The sequence below is a fragment of the Brachyistius frenatus genome, unplaced genomic scaffold, assembly GCF_029030835.1.
Source record: "Brachyistius frenatus isolate BFR_SWC_R1_liver_20210118 unplaced genomic scaffold, ASM2903083v1 Contig_8, whole genome shotgun sequence".
Lineage (NCBI taxonomy): Eukaryota > Metazoa > Chordata > Actinopteri > Embiotocidae > Brachyistius > Brachyistius frenatus.
The window spans coordinates 5490890-5514948 of NW_027210607.1; the positions used below are offsets into that span (position 1 = coordinate 5490890).

The window sequence follows — 24059 nt, forward strand, 5'->3', positions numbered from 1 at the left end:
AAATGGCTCCCAGCAGGGGTGCCAGCAGAGGTGCAGTCATTAGACAGAGAACTGGTGCTGAACTTTCAAGAAAGGCCCCCAGACTGCACACCATGATTTATAGTCTGGGGCTTCCACAGAAACAAGAGATTAGTCACAGAGTTGAAAGGTCAAGACATTACAGCTGCGTATGACGGCATGTGCAGCCACATGTGATTTTGATTAAGTCCTGTATGTGTGCAAATGCAATCACGTCCATGTTCTTTTGTCCTTTCATCTAATTTTTTTTTTTTTTCCTCCTGATTTTATATACATTGCATTGTTGCGTGAGGCTCATACATTCCTGAATTCATGGTTTTCTTGGATGTGTGTCTAATGTCATTTTTCATCCGTAACACATAAAACAGCTCTTGTCCTCACAGAGGGGCTGCGAGGCTCCAGCCTGCAGCGCGCATGAGTCCCTCTGGGGTTAACCAATCGCTTCGGCGAAACGAGCGCTCGCACACAAGCCTAATATCTTTCTCTCTCTTTTCATAGGTAAGTACCTACTTGCATGTGAAGGATAACAACCTGGCTGTGGCCCCTGTGTATGAGAGTATCACCCTGCCCCGCCAAAAGAGCCGCTCTGCAGCCTCAGCCTCCCCTACGTTCCTGCCATCCTCCTCCTCGCTGTCTCCCTCGCCGGCCGCACTGCAGACCGCCAACGTCACCTTCCACCCTTTGACGGGGAGCTGCAGCAGCTCCATCTTCAGCAGCCTGAAGAGGATGGGCAAGAAAAGGAAGAGGAAGAGAGACGCTCGCAGACACACTATCCAAAAAATCATGGGAGTGGAGGAGCAAGCTGACGGGATGCCTCCTTACGCCTGCGACGCAATCACATACGACACACATACGTGGCCGCTGAAGGAGGCTCGGAGGAAGAAGAGTGCGCCGAAGAGTCGGGATGGTGTGGAAGCTCTCGCCTACATGCAGAATCCCCTCCTGAAGGACATCGACACAGAGTGTTTGGGCGAGTACAGCATCAATCCGTATGCTGTGTCAGCAGGTCCGACCATTTCGCACCCAGCAGGTCAGGTGAGAAGCCACTGCAGGTTCCTCTCTCTGGGCTCCGTGCTGAGCTTTGATCTTCCTAAGGACATGACCCTCATCCCCAGCATTCAGGACATCATTACCATCGCGCCTCCAGAGTCCAAAAAGGGAGGAGGAGGAGGAGCAGGAGGAGGAGGAGGAGGCGGCGGCACGGATCCGGACGCCCACTCCCAGAGACACACAGCCCTGAGCTCTTTCCGACAGACTCGACCTGCCGTCACACACAGTTCACCTGAAAGCAGCTTTTCTGAAACACAGACGCCGACAACGAAAGATGTGCCTGATGTGGACAAGAGTGTCCGACCTCCACCTCCTCCTTCCCTGGAGGAAGATGAGGATCAGACTGTACCATGTAATGACTTATCTAAAAGCCAGTTCAGTCTGCGTGAGGACGCAGAGCAGGAGTGGGACAAAATGCTATCAGAGATTAAAACAGCTGAACGCGACGTGGTCAGCCGGACTTCACAGCTGCCGATATACGTGAACCAAGCTGCCACTTCCACCACAGCTGCACACAAACACCAGTGCCCCAGCGTCCATACGCTCATCCGAGACCTGAATGGACACAAGTACCATAAAAGCGGAAGACCCCGGAGTGTGCATGAAGACTGTCCTGGACTTCAGTCCTGCCAAGCTTCTCACATGAGAGTGAATCTGAAGTCCACAGTGAGCGTGAGCGTTCGACAGGACTCCGTGGACTCTGGCATCTCCACCTCCAGCAGCGTCAAGCTCTGCACTGATGCTCCATGTTCAGAGAACGTGTGGCCTAAGGCAGTCGTGGGGAAGCTCGTATCTCTGGAGGTAGGAGGTTTAGACTGCACTAAAACCAGAGAGAGCGGTGTAGCATCCTCAGGTCCATCTCCAGACTCAACAGGGTTAGAAACGGAGCAGGTCCTCCTCGACCACCAGCAGTTTGAGGAGGAGGAAGAAGAGCTGGAGGACATCTGGAACCAGACGACTAACTACAGGCAGAGCGTCTGCTCAGACATCATGTACCAGCCCAACCAGGAGGACTCCCTGTCCTCCGACCAAGCCGGAGGGCTGCTTCATCCTTCGCCTTCAGCTACGACCCCGGCTGTGCTCTACAGGAACCTGGTCACAGCCTCAGCACCCAACCTCCTCGTGGCCGAGTTCAAACTGCCCTCCCACATTCAGAGCATGCTGGGTTACGACAAGGAGCAGAGTCCCAAAGATCGTCTTCCTCCACTGGCTGTAGGAGACAGGAAGTCCTGGGCGGCTTTTCCTCACAGGGAAGCCAGCAAGACCTCTGTGACGGTGAACGAGACGGCGTCGGATCGAGTGACACTGCCGGACGTGGGGGACAATCAGAGATACATTTATCAATACAGAGAGGAAGAGGAGGAGGAGGAGGAAGTACAGGTGGGGGAGGAGGTGGACAAGCACACAGGTGGTTTGAAGGTGAGGTCAGAGTTTGATGTACTGTGATGTCACCTCCTATGGGACTGTACTGTAATTACAGAAAACATTTTCTTAATCATATCTGCTGCTGTGTAGTCGTACATGAGAATTGATTTACTTATTAAAAAATGTGCAACTGAAGGGTAGAAAATTGTCTTGGACCTTCTTGTAGTTCATTAAAACATTAAAATCACACAAGCATACACACACACACACACACACACACACACACACACACACACACACACACACACACACACACACACACACACACACACACACACACACACGCACACACACACACACACACACACACACACACACACACACACACACACACACACACACACACACACACACACACACACACACACACACACACATGCACACACACACGATATAAAGTAGTCCATGGAATGGTCCAGAAATAGTCCCCATGGCAACTGATTTCTAGCAGCAAAGACACATATATCAAAGCCAAGGTGAATAAAACTAAAAATAGAGTTTTAGAAGTAGTTTAGAAAATATATTTCACATAAACGTGACCCGGTAGAAAACTGCAGCTGTACATGTCCAGCTGGGTTGCTCTGATTTTGTCTCTGTTATCGATAATAAAGGCAGCACAACAACATGATTAACGTCTATATTTGTCATCAGTGGTGACTGTGTGGACTGTCCTCTTCCTGAACAGGACCAGTCAATGAGTCTCCTGTCCGTCCACATGGGTTTGGATGGAGACTGTCTGCAAAGAAAAGCCCAACAAAGCCTGGAGGACACGAAGAAGCCAGAAGAGCCGACGGCCGCTGGAGGGCGCTGTTTCACCCTGGTGAGGCTTCCTGCAATCTGTGCCGCTCTCTGCCTCTCTCCGTAAATATGGGCTGCTCAATGAGTTGTTCTTATTTTTTTCTTGACTGTTGTTATTCATTCATACCCATTCAGAGTGGAAAGCCTGAGCTGCAGTCTATGGAGGGCACTCTTGAGAGGAAGCACAAGCTGCAACTGGGAGGAAAGAAAGTAAGAAACCTCAAAGCCAGCACGGTCAGCAGATGTAAAGCCCGCAGTCAGCAGCACACACTCTTATCTTATTTTCACAGGCGGCCTCCAGAGGTTGGAACTCCTACCATGCTGTCCTATACAGACACACCTTGTGCTTCTACCAGGAGAGAAAGGATACACTGAGGGTAAGCACAAAAATATGTGACAAAAAGAACCCGGAAAAACAGAATGGATTAATAATGAAAGTAAATGGTATGTAGTCAGTGATTATCAATGTGTGCTGTGCTGCAGACTTCTGCATGTGGCCTGCCGCTGAACCTCACCGGAGCTGAGTGCACACCTGCTCCGGAGTACACCAAAAAACCCAACTGCTTTAGATTACGGTAAAACTGCAGCAACCACTAAATCACAATGATGTCGTTCTATAGATTGTACAGAATCGGAGGCAGTCGTAGGTGTATAGTCAGGTGTGTGTTCGACCTTCCTGGAGTTGTAATAGTTGTGTTTTCTGACCTCGAGGCTCCGAGACGGGTCTGAATATCTGCTGAATGCTTCCTCGCGCTTTATGATGAAGAAATGGATGATGAAAATACAAGCAAACACAGGTAAACATGATTATTTTAAAGCTCATTATCTATTCCAATAATGATTAAATTTTCCACTGCTGGGATTTATTCTTATGTATTTTTTTTTTTTTTTTAAAGGTCAAAGCGAGTCTGTGTCCTCAGTATCAAGTGTTCCTTTCGATGAGGACCTCCCCGTCTCCCTGTAAGATAGTGATTGAACACCTCCACTTCTATGCAATGCTTCCACTCTTTACAATAATTCTAGATGATAATCATTTCAAATTTTCCTTTGTCCCTTCAGAAAGTCCTCCTTCTGCTTTGGATGTCATGATCTACCCAGCTGCCACTGCTCCTCTCGTCACGACGTCACCCGCACGTTCCCCAGGCACAAACCACCGGGGGCCGCCGCCCAGACCAAAGAAATTATTGTCCTCACCAGAGAGTTCAGTCACTTGGAGAATTTGGATGAGTTGTCCACCGTCTCGTCATCAGACGCAGGCTGCTGTGGTAAGGACTTCTGCTGTGTACACAAAAGCTGTATTTACTTTTACCACTAGGGGGCACTGAGGCATTGTCTTACTGCATGTTAAATAACTGGAGGATCAAATGAGTTCACATAGACTATGTTACTACAGTAAATGTTTCATTTTTTTGTTGCTCAGCTCTTCTGCTTTTGTTTTCTTTGTCTTTCTCTAGATGATGATGATGTAGGCGGTTCAAAGCAGGCAATGACTCACAGACTCTCTGGAGGACTCAGAGACGACACCCCTTCCTCCCCCCACTCCTCTGTATTCAACAGTCAGGACTGGCTCAGCAGCAAGCGCCGCTCCCACTCCTTTACATCAGGTTAGTTGGCAGTTATTAACCTAAATTTAATAAAGTGAAATATTTTTGGTCTCTTAATGTTCTTTATTCTTTGTTTTCTCCCAGCGACCTACCAGAGGATCAAGCCCATGCTGCACAGCCCTGCAGGAAAAGGCTCCAACTACTGTGTGACTCTGGTGGTGGGAGACAAGTCGACAGACAGCACCTCAGGGAGCAGAAGCTCCGAGCCCCCGCTGCTGGCTTTAGCCAGGTGGCAGCCGGACACCCATCAGGACCCCGTTCCGAGAAGCTTCGCCAGCCTGCCGCGGCCCCGTAACAAGTCCGTCTTCAAAAAGTTCTTTGGGAAAAAGGACCTCTGAGTGGAGAGTTTTTTTTAATTTTTTTTTTTACTAAAAAAGGGTTTTTAAATTAGTTTCTAATGTGCAGTGCACATATTAAGCAAAAACAAAAAAAACAAAAAAAAAAAACACTACTACTGACTATATTTATAACCAAAAGACCTACCACAGTTTTATTTTTGATGTGTTTTATATGATTCACTTCCTGGGCTCAAAAGTCCTGATAATAAGTCCTTTTTATGAGTGTTTACATTTCTTCTGTACTTTTCTTGGTCAAGCAAAAGGAACGATACTGTACGAGTGTGATTGATTGATGGAAGTCTTTTTTTTTCTTCTTTTTTTTTTTTTATCTTCTTGGGTTTCCAATCTTTGTATACACAAAACCTCCCTGCTCATTAACCACATCATGACGCTTGCAGTGCCGTTACAACATTACAGCTCCTTTGCTTCATGTGCACAGTGTGTGGTGCACCAAAACATTTTACTCAACCACAAATCAGCAGTTTGATACTGCTTGAGCTTGTTTGATATAAACAGTTTTTTTTTTAAATAGTAATGTAGCAAAGACTATTCATAATAAAAAAAAATTAAAAATACATTGCTTTGGCTTTGATGAAAGTTATTTATATTTCAAGACAAAAAGTGTGTTATCCAGGCTCTGCTGTCATCTCTGGAGGCTTTGAAGAGCAAAGGGATTAGATGAACAGAGAGATTAAAGGCCAAACTAGGCTAAGAACGTCTTCACATCATTAGTTTTATTTTTGCATATTAAAACCTGATACCATTCAGAGAAACCATTCAAAGTAATGCATAATCAACATTGCATTTGCACCGAGGAACCAGGCACTCTCTGCAGACGCGGCTGCATAATGAGTCCTGTGCACAGAGCATCGGCAAAATGCTGCTGTTTAGCGTTACAAAATATTCAGTGAATCCCTACAACATGTCTGACAAGATTAGTAACAGCACAGCGGGACAAGGCAAAATTTTGGGGAAAGTTTAGAATACATGAAAAATGACAAAGCTGAATTCTCTAAAGAAAATATGTGTGTGGATGCTTATTCTGAAAACTGCAGGTGAAAACAGATGAAAATATCCTAATATGTGAATGGTTTCCATGTGTGATGTTGAGCGGGAGCTGCAGCTAAAGCCAAAAGCATTTAAAACAGTTGAGGTGTAAATAATGAAAACATATGACATTTGAATTTGAAGTTCAAGCTCTGCAGACAGAATCATCGCTGTGTCTGTAAACACTGAAAGATGAACTGTTAGTTTAAGTGTCAGAGATGAACTAAGCTGAGCGGTCGCTGTGGGAGCAGTGAAAGCTGATGAAACTGAGCCAGCAGCTCTTCAGCAGCTCAGATGTTAAGATGATGGATGGAATAAATGCACCATGAACTGGTCACAGACAACCAGTGGTGGAAAATAACTAAGTAAATCTACTCAACTACTGTACTTAAGTGCTATTTTGAGGTACTTGACTTGAGTATTTCCATTTGATGGTACTTTCTACATCCACTCCTCTACATTCACAAGGGAAATGGTGTACTTTCTACACCACGACATTTATTCAACAACTGTAGTTGCTTTTCGGATAAAGATTTAAAAATACAACACATTGTTGTTGAAGATGAAACCAGTGGTTTCCCACCTTTTTGGCCGAGGTTGTTTTACAAGAAGCAGTTTGTCGTCAGGGTCACATTTCAGATGTTGTTAACAGCTCCACCAAAGAGTGATTTTTCCCTCAAAACTTCTCGCATTGTTCCACAATGTTCAAACGATCCAACATTTTGACAAAATTCAAAGGTTAGAGAAAACGCAGGAAACTGATTTTTGTATCAGAACTTTCTTTTTTCCTCTTTCCTCTCTCAGTATTCATCTGACGACCCGTCAGATTTCTCTGCTGTCTCTGTTTATAAAACTAAACATAACGTGGTTCAAACTAGCTCCACCTGCAGCAGCTACAACAGTAACATGCTGCTGACACACTGATGCTTCATTATTAAAAATATAATGAGGTCATATATCATTATATATCAATCAGAGGGACCAAACCAGAACTTTAACTTTAATACTCTAACTAAATTTTGCTGCCAATGCTTATGAACTTTTTTTTTTTTTAATGCACTTTTACTTTTAATGGAGCATTTTTACTTTGCTGTCAAGAATACTTCTTCCGCTACTGCAGATAACAAACCTTCATATTGTTATATACCTGCAGATCTGCAACAGGACATGATTAAAGTGCACCTTTTTCCCATTGACCAACATAAGCACAATTTAGTAGAGAAGCACCATACTGTATGTTAGTGCCAGAATTCACAGTGTGGTCTTGGCATGTCCGTGTACATACACACATGAACACGGCAGCTACAGTAGCGTATGGAATGGAAAAAGCTCGAAAAGTTTGCGGTGCAAATTTGTCAAAAGCATCCAGCAGAGGCATTAATCATGGCAGGTCGGCAATCTGTGAATCATTATGGAGGCTCTGTGGAGCAGAAGGCTGCATGACTCAACCTCTCCCGGCACCGTAAAACACATTTGTTCAGTTTACATATGAGACCCATATAGGTGATGTTTACGTGCCACTGCAATAATCTATATGTTATTAGTGAAGTCTGTGCAAGACAATTTAATGATCCACAATAACATTCAGGATCGGATTGGTTGTCACACACACATATGGCACCTATTTCCATACTGCAGACAGTCTTTCCTTCCATAATGAACACATTTTTGTGCTTTTTTTTCTGCGCTCTGATTGAAATGACATCCACATCCTTTGTGGCCCTGAGGGACGCTGCACCAGTCGATCGATTGATCGCCGCGCCCTCCGATCTTTGTGTCCTCTCTATGGCCTCTGACCTCCACATCAGCAGCAGCTCCCACTGCTCCCCTCACAGCAGTGGGGGTTGTAACCCTCCCCTGCAGAGACAGTGATGCACTCATTCTGCTTGCGTGTCACCACACTCTGGAGGCTTTCTCTTCAGAGAGTGTGGGATCATACAGTATAGTAGTTGCAATGGATACTCTCAACCAGAAAACACACCCACGCCCTTCTCCACACTTTAGTTTGTTGCATTTCCTAATGTCTAATCACTAAAAACTGACCACATGGCGTATCATCCCGAAGGTGAGATAAAGTCCAAACTGTGTGTGGAGGCTACATGACTCACAGGGGTTGCCACAGTCATTAAAAGAGATCCTGGAGATCACAAGGAACCATGAGTGTAATGTAACCGGAGGAGGATGTCCTCAGGCGGCGACCCCTCCCCTGCTGTTGATGGGAAATTCTCCTCCGGAAAGATGCATGACTCTTTACACATCACATTTTTCCACAGGGAATATATTGGTGGTTTCTCTTGAACATCTCAAGTGAGCCTTCAGATCCAAGCAGTATTTCAGGGAACAAACACATTACTCTTGTGTTATAAATAGTAAAAGAATAACTTTGTGTATTGTTGAGATCACAGGAAGAGTTTTTCTCTTTTAAATTTGTCTTTCAGTTTTCATCCTCAAAAGGTAAGCCTGCAGAGAGCTGCGCTGTAGTGGCTCGGACACAGGCTTTGAAACCCAACACTGTCTGCCTCCAGCATCCCGGGGAGCCCCATGAAAGTGATGTAATGGGAAGAGTGGTTTAGGAACTATCAGTGGTGGGCAGCGGGGTGGAATAGCAGTTAGGAACCCGGATCAAATGGTTTAATTTCCACAGCCTTTGGACATTAACTGCCCACCTGTCAAGATCAGCAGACCTTAGTTATGCCTATTATCCCAGTGAAGTGTGGGTTGGCTCAGGAGTTTTTCACCTCGGTGGGGTGTTGGGAAAACGGATACTGGATTTGGATTTATCAGACTTTCCTGAAGCGTTTAAGGCATCAGGTACACAGGCTCAGTCGCTTTCAATCTCATCCATCTGCCTGCCACAATGCAGGGGACATGTAAGAGGTGCATGTAACAGAAGCCCGGGATAGCAATAACTCTCATTAGTTAACAGTGGGTGTAATTTTACACCGGCTGAATGAATCTCGTGAAAATACCGGTTGTACAGCATGACGGCCATAGCTGAAAGAGTGTTCATTGCACGGCACAGGAATTCCTGGATCATGCTTAGTTCAATAAGGAGAGATCAGTGGGAATGGAAAACAAATTATTGAAGTAATGGCGGTTAACCTCCGAAGATGAGAGGCTGCTTCGTAGAGCGATGTCCCAGACTGATGGAGGAGATAGGACAGGACACCCCCGGAGCCTAGTCACTGGAGGTGGTGGAGTGGAGTGCGCGTATTTCAAAATTTGTGTTTGTATATTGCTGAATTACAACACAAGACATCTCAGGGCACTTAAGACAGCAACCCAACAAATCCCATATGAGAATAGGAAAAACTCCCTTTTAACAGGACAAAAAGAACCTCTGACAGTATCAGGCTCAAGAGGTGGGCGGCCATCTGCCTCAACCAGTTGGGGAGAGGGGTGATGGGAGAGCACTGATCGGTACTTTGGTGGAGATTACCAGGAAAACCCAACAGATCAGGTGGTGATGGGGAGGAAAAAGGTTGCGCATCAGAATATCTGAATTACAATGAAATTTAAAGACCAGGGATGAGAAAATGATCCAAAAAATTAACAAAAGCGTGGGCAGAAGATCTTCGGGGAAATATGGGGATGACAAGATTATAAATGACGTTACAGTGTTGGAAAGTGAAAGTGACTGAGAAGATGAGAACAGCAGGATTCATTCTCAGAAGTGTAATTAAACCATTAGGCGAGGTTATAGATTTTCCTTATTGATCTTGCATGAAAATTTAATTTGGCTGCTATGTGACAACTTGGCTTGTTAATGTGTCCTTTCTACAGCAAGTTAAAGCTCAAGTTTAGCTTTTGGGGGAATATATTGTAAAATCTTGATGTCCAGCTGTCATACTCTGAGAGCCATGCACTAGAGCCTAGTGGGATAGAACTCACATACCCAGTCCACGCTGAGAAATTACCTTGATTTAAGGGAGTATTTCTAAGTACTTACCATGTGCGGGCTCTGGCACAGAAAAATCTGACATCACAGATCCTAAGAAGCTTTTAGCTCCACATCTTACAATAAATCATATAGTCATCTTGGGAAATAAACCGCGAATTTGAGGTCTGGCTTCAGGGGAAAAGCTGAAGCAGACTGTTGTGCATCTCCCACACGGTCTTTGAACAATATGTCCAGTTTTTATCTGCTCAATTTGGCCTTTTGACACAAGGGCGTCTTGGACAATACGTCAAGTGCCCCCCTCCTGCTGTCTACAGCTGTCAATGGGCCTCTTGGGCCGGTACCACAAAGTGCAATAACTGGAGAGACATTTCCTCATCTGAGCACCAGCTCCCTGTCCCCCCCACCCACCGTCCTCCCTTTTGTCCTGGATTGTCTGTAAGCTCCTTGCATTTCTGTGTCCTCCGTGAGCGGAGGGATGAAGGGTGCTGCACAGACAGCTGTCCCGCAGATATGGTGCGAATGCATCTCTGCGTTATGGATGTTAATTCATTTCATATTCTTTCAAACTACTCCATATAGCCACATCAATAGATTCAAGTCCCCTGACAATATATCCAATTGTTACAGCTGCACAATGGTTGTGTATGAACTAAACCGTGCTGTTTACAATGCAAATCACCGAGCTGGATAACCACGTCAGGTTAACATGAGCAAAATTAGCATAATATACAGTAATGTAATATAGAAGGGGTTTGGAGTATGGAAATGGTTTCTACAGAAAAATAATCCCCTCAATGGCTTTAAATTATTTGCTACTGTTTCAGATATTGGTTTTATGATGATGTGGAATATTTCATACGCATCATTTTACTGCAAATCAGTGTTTCCCAATCTTTTTTGTTCCTTTGCCTTTGCAGTTCAGATCAACTGTTTACCCCTTGTCAATAATATTTTCATCCATTCATTCATTATTATCAGTATAATATTTACTACGCTCACCATTATCCATTACTTATGCCTAACTATTTCATCCTTACACATTTGTTTTAGCTGTTTTTCAATGTACACTGCTCAAAAAAATAAAGGGAACACTTAAACAACACATCCTAGATCTCAATGAATGAAATATTCCAGTTGAAAATCTTTATTCATTACATAGTGAAATGTGTTGAGAACAAAATAACATAAGAATGATCAATGGAAATCAAAATCATTATCCCATGGAGGTCTGGAAAATAAATAAAAGTGGAAAAATCAGATCACAGGTTGATCCAACTTCTGTGGAAATTCCTCAAGACAGTCAAAATGAGGCTCAGTAGTGTGTGTGGCCTCCACGTGCCTGTATGCACTCCCTACAACGCCTGGGCATGCTCCTGATGAGACCACGGATGTTCTCCTGAGGGATCTCCTCCCACACCTGGATCAAAGCATCAGTCCACTCCTGGACAGTCTGTGGTGGACGTGGCGTCGGTGGATGGAACGAGACACGATGTCCCAGATGTGCTGGATTGGATTCAGATCTAGGGAACGGGCGGGCCGGTCCGTCATCATGCAGGAACTGCTGACACACTCCAGACACATGAGGCCGAGCATTGTCATGCATCAGAAGGAACCCAGGGCCCACTGCACCAGCATATGGTCTTCCAATGGGTCTGAGGATCTCATCCCAGTACCTAATGGCAGCCAGGGTACCTCTGGCTAGCACATGGAGGGCTGTGCGGCTCTCCAAAGAAATGCCTCCCCAGACCGTCGCTGACCCACCGCCAAACCAGTCATGCTGGAGGATGTTGCAGGCAGCAGAACGTTCTCCACGGCGTCTCCAGACTCTGTCACGTCTGTCACATGTGCTCAGTGTGAACCTGCTCTCATCCGTGAAGATCACAGGGCGCCGATGAAGAAGCTGCCAATCTTGGTGTTCTCTGGCAAATGCCGATCGCCCTGCACGGTGTCGGGCTGTAAGCACAGTCCCCACTTGTGGACGTCGGGCCCTCGTACCACCCTCATGGAGTCTGTTTCTGACAGTTTGAGCAGAAACATGCACATTAGTGGCCTGCTGGAGGTCATTTTGTAGGGCTCTGGCAGCGCTCCTCCTGTTCCTCCTTGCACAAAGGAGCAGATAGCGGTCCTGCTGCTGGGTTGTTGTCCTCCTACGGCCCCCTCCATGTCTCCTGGTGGACCGGCCTGTCTCCTGGTATCTCTGTGCTCTTGACACTGTGCTGACAGACACAGCAAACCTTCTTGCCACAGCGTGCATTGATGTGCCATCCTGGATGAGCTGCACTACCTCAGCAACTTCTGTGGGTTGTAGACACCTCATGCTACCTCTAGTGGTGAGGACACTGGCAAAATGCAAAAGTGACCAAAACTCATCCAGAAAGGATGAGGACAGAGAAATGGTCTGTGGTCACCACCTGCAGAACCGTTCCTTTATAGGGGTTGTCTTGATAATTGCCTCATTTCCACCTGTTGTTTGTTCCATTTGCACAACAGCAGGTGAAATTGATTCACAATCAGTGTTGCTTCCTAACTGGACAGGTTGATTTCCCAGAAGTGTGATTGACTTGGAGTTACATTGTGTTGTTTAAGTGTTCCCTTTATTTTTTTGAGCAGTGTATATTTTTAGCTATTGAAGACAACTATTTATCCAATACTTTTAGTTTATAATTTGAACTGCTTATCCATCATTTTTAGCTGTTGCAATTGTTCCGACTTTTCTGCTTTCCTGCTCGTTGTCACGCTCTCTCATCTTAATTAAAGTATTACACTTGCAAAGTGTAACACATGTAATGTGTTCACATTGACAAGTGTCTCACCCTCAACGGTTGCCATCTTGGTGTAGTGGAAAGGGATGGACCACCGGTGTGTCTTCAAATGCCTGCATGGCTGTATTGTCCTTAGAGGAGCGCTCTGCTTTAGTTGGTTCACGGTCATTTCTAACTGGGACCCATGATTGAACTGATCCATTATTAATACAGCTGTGTATGACCTTCTGTGACAAGTCAAAGTGTCTACTATATCAGGTAAGGACACTACAGCTGTGTGTGAGTTGAAACAACACTATCTTCCTCTGTGACTTTTACTTTTGTTTTTTATTTTTCAGTTGAAATCTTGTTTTATTTCTTGTATCTTCCTTTATTAGGGCCCAAGCACCGATGGTGCGAAAGCCCTATTGTTCTTCAAGGAATTTTTATTCTGCGTTATTATTATCCTCCGTAAAAAACTGCATTTTTGGAGGCTTTATCATATTAAAAAAAACTCATGAAAGTTGGTACACGCGTCTAGCGGTACAAAGTGGAGTAGCGAGTGGGCGTGGCCAAATGGCTCGCTCGCGCCCCCTAAACAGATGCCCCGGCGGCTACATTTACCTAAATGCATGAAATTCGGTGGAAATGTGTATCACACCTCGATGTATAAAAAAAAAGTTCCAACGCACCATTATGTCAACTCAGCAGGAAGTCCGCCATTTTTAATTTACACATTAACTTTAACGAACTCCTACCGACTTGAAATTTTGTCTGTGTACTCTTAACACGTTTGGAATTAAAAGTTATCAAAAGAATTTGTTTTCGTCGATCGGTGTGCCTGTGGCGTGGCGGCCAAAAAGTGACCCAAAAGTCATAAATGTAGCATGCTGTCCAAAATGTGATAAAAAAAAAAAAGTCATACTATAGCATGTCGTCCAAAAAGTGACCCAAAAATGACTTTTGACAAAGACACGGAGAGTGAGTCCCCGTAAGGTTAAGCCACACGGTTTTGGGTTTATGCTGTAAAGTCAGACTAATACCAAACCAAAGGTCAACAACAATACAAAATAAAAAACCTAATAAAAACCAATAACTAAAAATAAAGGGTGTGTCTAACTCTTCTTGTATTTCCGTCCAAACTACCACAAACTTTATCCCCCAAAATCCCATTAATACATTTTAATGTGTGACTTTTTTTTTCATATTTCAGACGACATACTATAGCATGGCGCACTGGTGCAGCGGTTTGAGCAGTTGCCTCACAGTAAGAAGTAACGAGGTTTGATCCCCACTTGAGGCAAGTCAGTTCAGAAAAAGGTCATACTCCAAAAAGTGATCAAAAACACAGCCTGTGACCCAAAAGTAATTTTTGTATATAGTATAGCCAGGGCGATGCGGCTAAGTTTGATGTTTCGCCGTGACACAGGAAGTTGATGTTGAAGGTCAAACGGTGCTCCAAACCTCACAAAACTTTCCACATGGGTCAGACACCAACTTTCATGAGTTTTTGAAGATGTTAAAGCCGCCAAAAAAAAAGGCAATTTGTTTTTAAGAAGAATAAGGAACGAGATCGAGAAAAAAATTAAAACTGCAAGCGGGAATATGAGGAGCCTCGCGTGCTGACCCGCTGGATCCCCGACGTGCAGCGTGCGAGGGCCCGCATGTCACTGCTTGCAGTTTTAATTTACTTCTTATATCGTCATGTTTTTTTGTCTTTTGTCTCATATTGCTTTTACACTTTCTCTTGAGGCCTATATGTTTTATGTGAAGCACTTTGAATTACCTTGTTGTTGAAATGTCCTCTAAAAAATACACTTGCCTTGCCTATTGTTAAAAACACACTCCAAAAATACATGTACTGACAGAAGTAGGTGAATTGATACAAAGGTGTACAGGTGTACAGGTGTTACAGCTGAGCTCAGTTGAGCTCATCCACAGTGTTTCCACGTAATCCCTGGCAACTGACTGGGAATCACGGCTGTGAATGACATGCCCATATCATAACAATATGCTCAATATAGTCGCTAATTACATCATAACATCAAATGCATCCATACAGACACCCCATACATGTCAGAACTGGCAAGATCTTTGTCACTGTTACATAATCCATCTGCTCCCCCGCTGCAGGGTGCCGAGGATCACCTTCCAATCTGGAGAATCAGCTCCCTCAGCAGGACTGCTTGGCTCGCCCTGCCATGAACCACACCATCAGCTCTAGTAGCACGTCAGCTCTGTGCCTACAACAACTATACGCAGTGTCACATTTCCATGTCGGTTCAAAAAAAATACGACCGCCGCAGTACTGACTTTGAAGCCAACTCGGTTTGGCCTGCTGGTGCCAGTTGATCCAGCAGTACGTCAGCGGACGCCGACGAGCAGATGCTGGCGCAGCAGCAAGTCTGACGCAGATCACAGCTGGCAGCTCTTTCCGCTGCCAGCCTGACAGGTTACATCAGTTACACAAGCAGCATTGAAAAACAAGCCAAAAAAAAAAAAACCAGCCTTCTGTGTTTTTTCACTTTGAAATGACCTGAAGATGCTTTGGTGCTGAAAGAACTGTACCAGAGGGCTTCTATTAAAAACAAATCTTGGTACAACTGCCAGACCTCAGAGATCACGCAGTGTCTGTGAGCTCCACTTAAAGCAAGTCTACAATGTCTGATTTGAACTATGTCAACAAACTCGTGAGCCTAGAATGTACTTGAACTACTTCCATCTCTAGAAACCTACATCACCTCCTTCTAATACACCTGTGAATGTTTATGCAGCTACTTTACAAAGTCACATTTTTTAACAGTCAAGAAGAGCTTAATTTTTCTGCAACTTTGACATCCTCTTTTGCTACAGCTTTCACAAACCTCTTTTAAACTGGGTTGGAATAAATCCTTCATAAATGCACCCTGACATCTCAGAGATCTGATATCCACTGATACTATTTATCCTTTCCTGTAATCTGACACGGATAGAAATTCTATTATCTCCCACGGTGGGAACATAAAACCCCTGAAACTGAAGTGAAGCATATTTATTTGCACTGCTGAGGATGAAAACAACACTGAGGCTCATCATCAGTGTGAAAACCTTCGCGTAGAAACTAACAGTTCCTATCTTTAAACATCAGAAATAAATACCAGGTAAAACTATTTTTTTAAAGACAAGGTTTATTTATTTTTTCAATTGTTTTTTTCTTCATGCTAGGGGATGAATAAACCATGAAGGGATCTTTGCAGTGTTAAATATTGATTGATTTTCAATGAGCACAGCCTCAGGTTGACAAGAAAAACACAAAGGAGGCTCACATGGTAAAGAACTAAATGAGTCAACAGGGGCACTGTTTGTTTGCCCCGTTATGAAAAGAAAATAGCAGCACTTGTCCTCGTGAACAAATTAATATTATGCACTAATACACGAGGAATGGCTGCCGGTGTCTTTGTAAGACACAGTTAAATAGAAAGAGCTATCTCGAGAAGCCAGCAGTCCTCCACTCGGCGAGTCTGGGGGTATTTACACACTAACTGAACAATTCCCCCGCTGTGCTCCATCTCACAATTAATTATTCAGCATGCAATCCATTTTAAGGCTGTATGAGAAAGAACAAAAAGTAACTCCTCCAGCAGCTCGGGATGATGCCCCTCGGCTTAGGTCGCAACCCGTTTGTTGTTTAGCGTATGTGGATCCACTTAATACTCTGGCCGTGTGCGAACTGTATATGCGCTGACACACATAAAATGTGTTGTCAGCAAAAAAAACACGCACAAACTGCTGTTCCCCTTTTAGTGGCTCTGAATCTCCAGGTTAGGTTGTGGGCTTCAAACATTCCTGTAGTGTTGCTAAAATGTCTGGAAGGATAGCATTTCTGTTCTCCTTAGACACCTATGTGGGGGAAGAAATAAGTAAAAAAATAAATAAAAAAAAGTTAGATATGAATTATAGGCAGTATAATATAGCATAATGGGAGCATAATGTACATCAATACAAATCATACCAGCTCTTTGGCGAATGCTATGTCCTGCCAGATCTAAGGCTCTCAGACAACAATGTCCACTCTGAGATTGTAGAACCACATGTTGTTAACACCTAATCGCTGACCTACTGTCTTCTTGTGACAGTGAAATGATACGCTTCCCTAAAAACTCTTCATACTGCACCGCGACCTTATTCGATATCATAACCGCCCCGGCACAGTGAGCACTTTGCGTGACAATATCTATAACTGAGATGTCCTTGATAAATTATTTTGACATTTGAGACCACCCTTTGTTGTTGAATCAGTCACACATGATTTAGAGTTAATCCTGCTATGGGAGAGGGATAATGCAGGGCATGCCCCTTCTGCATTACTGAGCAGACTGACTGCCCTCCTAAGACCAAGTGGATACAGAGTAAACAATGTTCTATGACTATTGTCCGATTTAAAAGCTCCTAAACTGACCTAAATATGTGTTATTTTTTTCCTCCAGAGAGTGTGTTGGTATCTGTACTCACGGTGAAGACCTTGACGTCTCTCCTGTTCCGCACCTCTTCCACCAGACCCAGTGGTTTCCCCTTGGGGATGGGGATGGTGCCCAGGATTGTGCAGGAGGAGCTGTCTAAAGTCTGCCTCACCGCCCTGATGAACGACCGGCTGAAGAGCTCCATTTTCCCGATCTCGTCGACGACAAACACCTTCCTGCTGCTCCCATCTGCTGACCCTACCTGGAGACACACAGTGAAGGCATGAAAGAAGTGCAACATCAGTGCGACATGGACTAATGATAATGATATAATGCAACACATGGTAATAATATAGGGATGACAATTGGTGCTTTCACAAAATATTTACACAATGGGATTTTTGATCAATAATAACCAGTAGTGTGGAAATAATAACAAAGTGAGTAAAGGTAAATATTAGAACACTGGGAACAGTTTGGTAAATTCAGAAAATTGCATCAATTTAATTTGAATGCAGCCTATAAAACGAGGGAAAGGCAACACTTGCGTCATATTGCAATATGCAAAATGATGATATTTCATCTCATATCACAATATTACATAATATCCATATTTCGCCAAACCCTAGTTGGTTACAGTTCAGAAAAGCAGCTTATGATATTTTGTTCGCAGTTAACCTGTTTATTTCAATATTCAATCCATCATTTTGTCTATAAAATGCTAGAAAGAGCTCAAGTTAATTTGTCTTCAAGTTGCTAATCTTTTTTCCAATCAGCAATCCAAAATCCAAAGATAATCCATTTCCAGTGATGTCAAACAGCAACATCTCACAACAAACCAACAAATGATTCGCGTTTTCCTCTTGATAAAAATCCTTAAATAAATAATAACAAAAATGTTCTTGACAAAATCAAGTCGTTGATCATCTGACCAGTAAAAGGAAATCCCTTTTACTGACATGCAGACATGTTAATGTGTCGTGTGTGAATCTTGCTGATGGATAGCATGACTATGACAGAGCTCGCATGTTACAAGCGACGGGTGATCAGCAGTGATTACAGAGACGTTTAAAGGGAGATGAAAGTGGAATTTGTGCAGCCAAAGTGTAGACACCTTCTTTTACAGCGCCGTGCGTAGGCGTCACTCCAGGCTCACTTTACATGCTGAATTAATCACGGTCAGTGACAGCCAGACGGCACCAAGAACACTAAAAATGTCATTGTGGAATTTATGTGTTTGCGAGCCTCCAATTATTCCATCAACTGAGAAAATCAAAGGTTTGATGATTTCTAAGTGGAGGAAAAATCTAGCGCACAGTGATCTATTGATGAAGGTGAGTTTGAAAGGCCCGAACTGCCGTCTTACGTTTCTGAAGAGGGGGAGAGCCAGATTTTCAAATGAAGACAAGTCCACCACATACTGTCCAACTGTGTATTCCCGCCTGCCATGAGACGCGTCACCGCCGTCACTGCAAGTTGAAATGAAGTGAGGCTGAGTCAAAACACTGTGATAAAAAAAAAAAAAAGAGCAGGTAGTTTGATTTGGATAGGATGACAACCCTGCTACCTGACTCTGGACAGGCGGCCCCTCTCTCCTGTCACGGTGACCACATCAAAGCCGACTCTCCGGCCTCCCTGCCTGACCTCCTCCGTGTAAAACCCTTCAACTCCCACTCCCGATGTCACCAATGCCTCACAGGCTTTCTGGACCAGAGTGGTTTTCCCCACACCTGGAAGCAAAACAAGAGAGGCTGTCGAACTACTGCAGTATCTTCATTTTAGAATAAGAAATGAAAACTCATTTTTCAATGACAAAATGCTTGAATTCTCTGATTTCAACTTCTTAAATGTAAATATGTTCTTGTTCCTTTGGTCCTGCGTGACAGTAACTGAGTCAATGTTGTTTGTAGTCTGATTAGGACAAGATATCATGATATTTAAGGCCCCACCTTCAGCTTTGGGAAACAATGGTCGACATTTTACATCAATTTCTGATATTTTAGACCAAACAACATATGGAATAATTGTTAGGTACAACTCTCGTACAAGTAAATGTATTACTGAGTAACATCAACCTTTGACCATCAACCGTGTATTAAATTAAATGTGCACTCTTTAATCTTTGGAATGAACAACATTGCATGAATATTTCGGTGGCAAAACACGTTACCACCTAAATCCAACATGAACCCGAACATGAGCAGCTGAACAGGCTGAGTGTGACGACAACCACCGTTCACGGCCTCTTCATCGGGACTCATTGGTTAAACGTAGCTGACTGACTGCTGTGGATTTACAGCAACTTTAACTTCGACAGCGCGGGGAGCCCTCGGGTGTTGACTGTTACCTGGAGGTCCTGTCAGGAAAACGTGTTTGAACATCGCAGCTTCCGCCGTCAGACACGCTGCAGCAGCTCTTCCGTACACACCGAGCTGACGCATGCGCGGTAAGAAGCGCACGTCACAACTTTTCTTTTGCAAAAGATAACATATTTCATGTCATTTCTGCAGGATTTCGTTGATTTAAGTGTAACTACAATATCGGTGGAAAGTTTTATCTCGGTCTATGAAGGAAACAGGACCTGTCAGTGTTTTATTATTCTTATTATTATTTGTATTATTTTACTTTCCAATGCCTTGACTGAAAACAGCATGTGTGCTCCGGTGTGCAGGCTCATTGTAACTATGCGATGAGATCTTCTGTGCATTTATTTTCTGCTACTCTATAACAATGCCACTCACCGCTTAATATATTGTTTAAAATATGAATGTGCAAAGGAACAATTCGTTCAAACAATTAAAAAAAACAAACAAGTTGTGTAACAAGCACAGCATTTTCTTTTGAAACATGGAGTATAAACAGTGGTGGGATGAAACATTTACTCATGTACAAAAACATGAATCTCTCTGATAATCTGGGGGATTGAAATGTTCCTGCATGGTTTGAGAAGAATCTCCTACTTTTTTAAAAATTTGAATTAAACTATTTAAAACCCCTCTTTGATTTGCTGGGAAATACATCGTCACAAAGCAGAATACAGAACTGCTTTGGACTTTTTAGAGATGTGTGGTTCTCACAGGACAACGATGATCTTAATAGAATATGATGCGTTTCTGCACATTAAACTCACCAACAACATAAAGTAGTTCACATGAGCACAACCTTAAAAAACTGCAGCCTTAAAAATAATCCAAAAACATTATCATCTTTAAATTCCTTTTCTCTGAACGTTCCAGTACGTGAGTAAATATATTGTCTTTATTTCCACCGCTGCAAATCGTTATGATGTAGGTTTTTAACTGTATTATGCAAAACACACAGCACCCTTATTAAAATGAATGAAACAGCAGTCTGTGTTTTGCTTATCAACAATGTGAAGAGGGGAAAAAAAATGCAAAGTAGCAGGTGGTATCAAAGGACATTATGCCCCGGAGGACTGGAGATTTTTAGTTTATGACAAATCTACTGGAAACAAGAGCTATGAGTTTAATGATTTGCATAAACGCAGAGAGATTCTCTTTCCCTCCTCTTGTATGTTACTAAAAGATTCATTATCCAACACCCTATGCAACTATCTAACAGCCTGCTAATGAGCAAGTGATTAAGACAGAAAATAGTCACAATGTTTCCACAAAAAGCTAGTTTTATTAAAAAAGACTGGAAGAAAAACACGTCACATATTTATACTGTTACTCCTCTATTTCATTTGGAAAATAGTTCCTCCTCATGCTGCCATAATGTGGAGTTATACATTTGTCCTTTACGTGGTGTATCCTGGGAGTTTGTTGGCTACTAGCTGAGAGATATGCTGATACTCCTTCCTGAAATCCAGAGATCTGAGCTCACCTTCCTCCCGAGGCTCAAAAGAAGATACCGACTCAGCAGAAAATCCTCTAACAGGGCTGCTGTGCGTGGCTGAATCGCTCCTTCGACCTCTTGATGATATGAAACTCTCGGCACCAGAGCTCCGTTCCACTCTGCTGCTCTTCAGCTTCCCGGAGCGTATAGTTTGTAAGGAAGCCGACGCACCTCCGTCGCCATCATCGGAGGAGAAGCTGACGGCCGAGGTGCGGGTTTGAGGTGGGATGATGCGTGTACCCCTCAGAGAGCGCTGCGGAGAGCCGGGGGCTTTGACGGGCACCGGGAGGACGGCCGCTCTCCTCCGGACGCCTTCAGATCCAGAGTCAGAGTTGCAGAAGCCGACGCGCAGAGGAGCTTTCGAAGTCTCGACTCTTGGGGGCTCGGGGCTACTCACGGGGTCAGGAGAGTAGGTGGTGTCGCTGGGTTCGAGACTGGTGAAGTCGTCAGCGTAGTCTGCGTCCTCGTTTCCTTCCCCGCTGGAGTCTGAAAACTTCGGGCTGCTGCGTCTGCTGCTTCTTGAAGACTCGCTTTTCTCTTTGTACCCGTCAGAGTCAGACTGTGATTGATCTGATTCGCTGTGACGCTCCTTTTTGTCTTTGCTTTGGGGAACACTGTCGGTATCCACACTGGGGCTGTGAATAAACTTCAAGTCTCTTTCAGAAAGGGAAGGTTTTTCTGAAATTCTCTCGGTGTCTCCGTCCTGCTCCCGATGAACCTCCTCACACTTGTGTTTCAGTGTGATTGTTCCTTTCAGACCAGACTTCACTGGGACACTTTGTGTCGCTGTCTCTACATTTTTACTGAAGGTGGAGCTCTGATTTAACACAGATGTCCTTCTGCTGGACTTCATATTTTTATTACTTGCCTTTCCTTTGGCCATACTTGACTTCGTTTCATTCTGCGTTACCTGCATGCATTCACGATGTTTTACTCTGAGAGGAGAAACCTGCTTCAGCCTCAGATTAAACGTTTTAGTTGTTCCATATACAAGCTTCTTCCTGGGAGATTTACTTAAACCTCCTTCTTGTTTGTCTTTCGCTCTCACAGACGCAGGCCTTCCCATCGGTGTGGAACAGTTTCTGGGAGGACGGAAATGTCTTAAACGGGGACCGGTCCCCGGTTGGGTTTTATGCAGTGATTTAGTTTCAGCCTTTTGCGGTGTGCTTTCATGCCCAGCTGAAGGCGCTGTGGAAGCCGGCCCGTAAATCCAAGTGAGACCGGGATGAACAGTCAAAGGCTGGCGTGAGTTCTGAACATTCAGCTGTGACAGTTCAACAAGAAGAGCGTTTAGTAGAGGCAACTGTCGCACTGCTTCCCCGAGGACATTTGGAGTCACTTCACTTGTTTCTTGGGCGCTTGACTTTTGCGCACCGTGTCTCACTTTCTGGTGCATCGCTGGAGAACCTCGACCTGCCACTTCCTTTCCCACCGCCTCGTCCTCAGAGGATGAATCTTCGAATGGAAAAGCTTCTAGAACAAGATTAAAAAATTTATAATCTTCAGTTTTGTCCTCTGCAGACTTATCGTAGTAAAGATGCGGGGGGCAGAATAGAGTTAAATCCTCCTCACACACATCATCATCATCATCTCGATTATTCTCATCCAACAGGACTTTTGCATTTGCCACTGCATTGTTTTGGACGTCTCTGCTGAAGTCAGACTTGTCCTGTGGGGGCGAACAGACATTTCCAGAGTCAAGAGGCAGCGATTCTGTAGATTTGTGTTTCTCCTCGACACACTCTTGTACTCGTTTACCTCCGGGGACATTTTTAAGGCCCCTTCTCTCTTCGATATGCGGCAGTAAACTTGCTCCCAGACATAACAGTTTGTAACTCAGGGATATTGATCCGATGTTCTCCCCCGCCAGGTTGCATATACCAATGAGCCCCCTTTCTCTGTGAGAAGAGGGACTACAAACACCACGATCAGCCATGTCCCGCCTGATCCTGTCCACGGCTTTAGCCAGCGATATCAGAGAGGAGCCAACTAGTTTGGGGGTCTCCTCTTTCACGTCCAACACCATAGTGTACAGCGGGGTGTTGGCCAGCTGGATATGCAGCGCGTTCAGGTTCATTTTGAAGAAACAAGACTTGCCTCTGTTGAAGGCGTGGACCCCCCGCTCGTCCTCCTCCCTCCGGCCGGGCCGGTTCGTGCTCCCGCCGCCCCGCCGAGGCTGATAGATGAGCAGCGTTGGGAAGTCCAGAAGCCGCAACCCAAGAGCCAGCTCGTCGGACACTTTACAATGTTCCTCCACTCGGACATATTCCACCAGGAGCTCAAATGAAAACAGAGTCTCGGGGTTATCGTAGTTTTGTTGTCCCGACATCCTGAAAGCTGCTCGAGCACAAAAAGATGAGACGAGCTGCTTTTAGCTTCCAGCGGCTCCATGGAAACGAACCGCTGTCGCGAGCGTTAGACGTCATCCAATGCGCCGGGATGCATGGGAAATGTGGTTTAAGTTGTTTTTTTGTTTGGTGTTTTTTTTTTTTTGTAACACGTAGCACAGATTTAGACTGAATTCATCAATTCATCGATTTTCTCACCTTTTTTTTTTTTCTTCTTTTAAATAAGTAGGTTATTATTTCGTTTTGTAAATCCATGTAACCGTGGACGTCTGTGTTTAAATTCAAATTAAGGGGAGAGAAAAAAAACAACAACAACAACTACAGGAGGACATATAGATAATTAAAAGAACAAAGGACACAAGCACGAGTTCAATAAATATTTTAAGGGGTGACCGTTTGTTCAAGGAGTTTGGGAGAGCAACTTTTCTGCGGTTCAGCAGATGGTGCCAGCGGAGGGCTTATTGGGTTTATGGACCAAAAATAATCGTGCGG

At 44.2% G+C, this 24059-nt stretch overlaps 3 protein-coding genes across 6 annotated transcripts in view; 1 reads left to right on the plus strand and 2 right to left on the minus strand.

Moving 5' to 3' along the window:
- The window catches only part of LOC138616051 (uncharacterized), a 28154-nt gene extending 22897 nt beyond the window's left edge, over positions 1-5257 (plus strand). For all 4 annotated transcript variants that reach the window (XM_069690058.1, XM_069690061.1, XM_069690060.1 and 1 more), the window contains 10 exons: positions 517-2487; positions 3179-3313; positions 3427-3501; positions 3582-3668; positions 3775-3866; positions 4003-4088; positions 4188-4251; positions 4351-4556; positions 4746-4895; positions 4980-5257. In XM_069690058.1, the coding sequence (XP_069546159.1) occupies positions 517-2487; positions 3179-3313; positions 3427-3501; positions 3582-3668; positions 3775-3866; positions 4003-4088; positions 4188-4251; positions 4351-4556; positions 4746-4895; positions 4980-5233 (3120 nt within the window). In that variant the 3' untranslated portion in view covers positions 5234-5257. The remainder of the gene's footprint in view (positions 1-516; positions 2488-3178; positions 3314-3426; positions 3502-3581; positions 3669-3774; positions 3867-4002; positions 4089-4187; positions 4252-4350; positions 4557-4745; positions 4896-4979) is intronic.
- Positions 5258-16082: 10825 nt separating this feature from the next.
- On the minus strand, positions 16083-19788 carry ntpcr (nucleoside-triphosphatase, cancer-related). Its single transcript, XM_069689781.1, has 5 exons — positions 19709-19788; positions 18929-19091; positions 18728-18830; positions 17414-17623; positions 16083-16801 (listed from the first exon to the last, which is right to left on the minus strand). The coding sequence occupies exons 1-5, from the start codon at positions 19740-19742 to the stop codon at positions 16724-16726; spliced, it is 588 nt and encodes a 195-aa protein (XP_069545882.1). The 5' UTR covers positions 19743-19788; the 3' UTR covers positions 16083-16723.
- Positions 19789-21004: 1216 nt separating this feature from the next.
- Positions 21005-23636, minus strand: map10 (microtubule associated protein 10). The gene has a single exon (XM_069689782.1). The coding sequence runs from the start codon at positions 23546-23548 to the stop codon at positions 21122-21124; it is 2427 nt and encodes an 808-aa protein (XP_069545883.1). The 5' UTR covers positions 23549-23636; the 3' UTR covers positions 21005-21121.
- Positions 23637-24059: the final 423 nt, after the last annotated feature.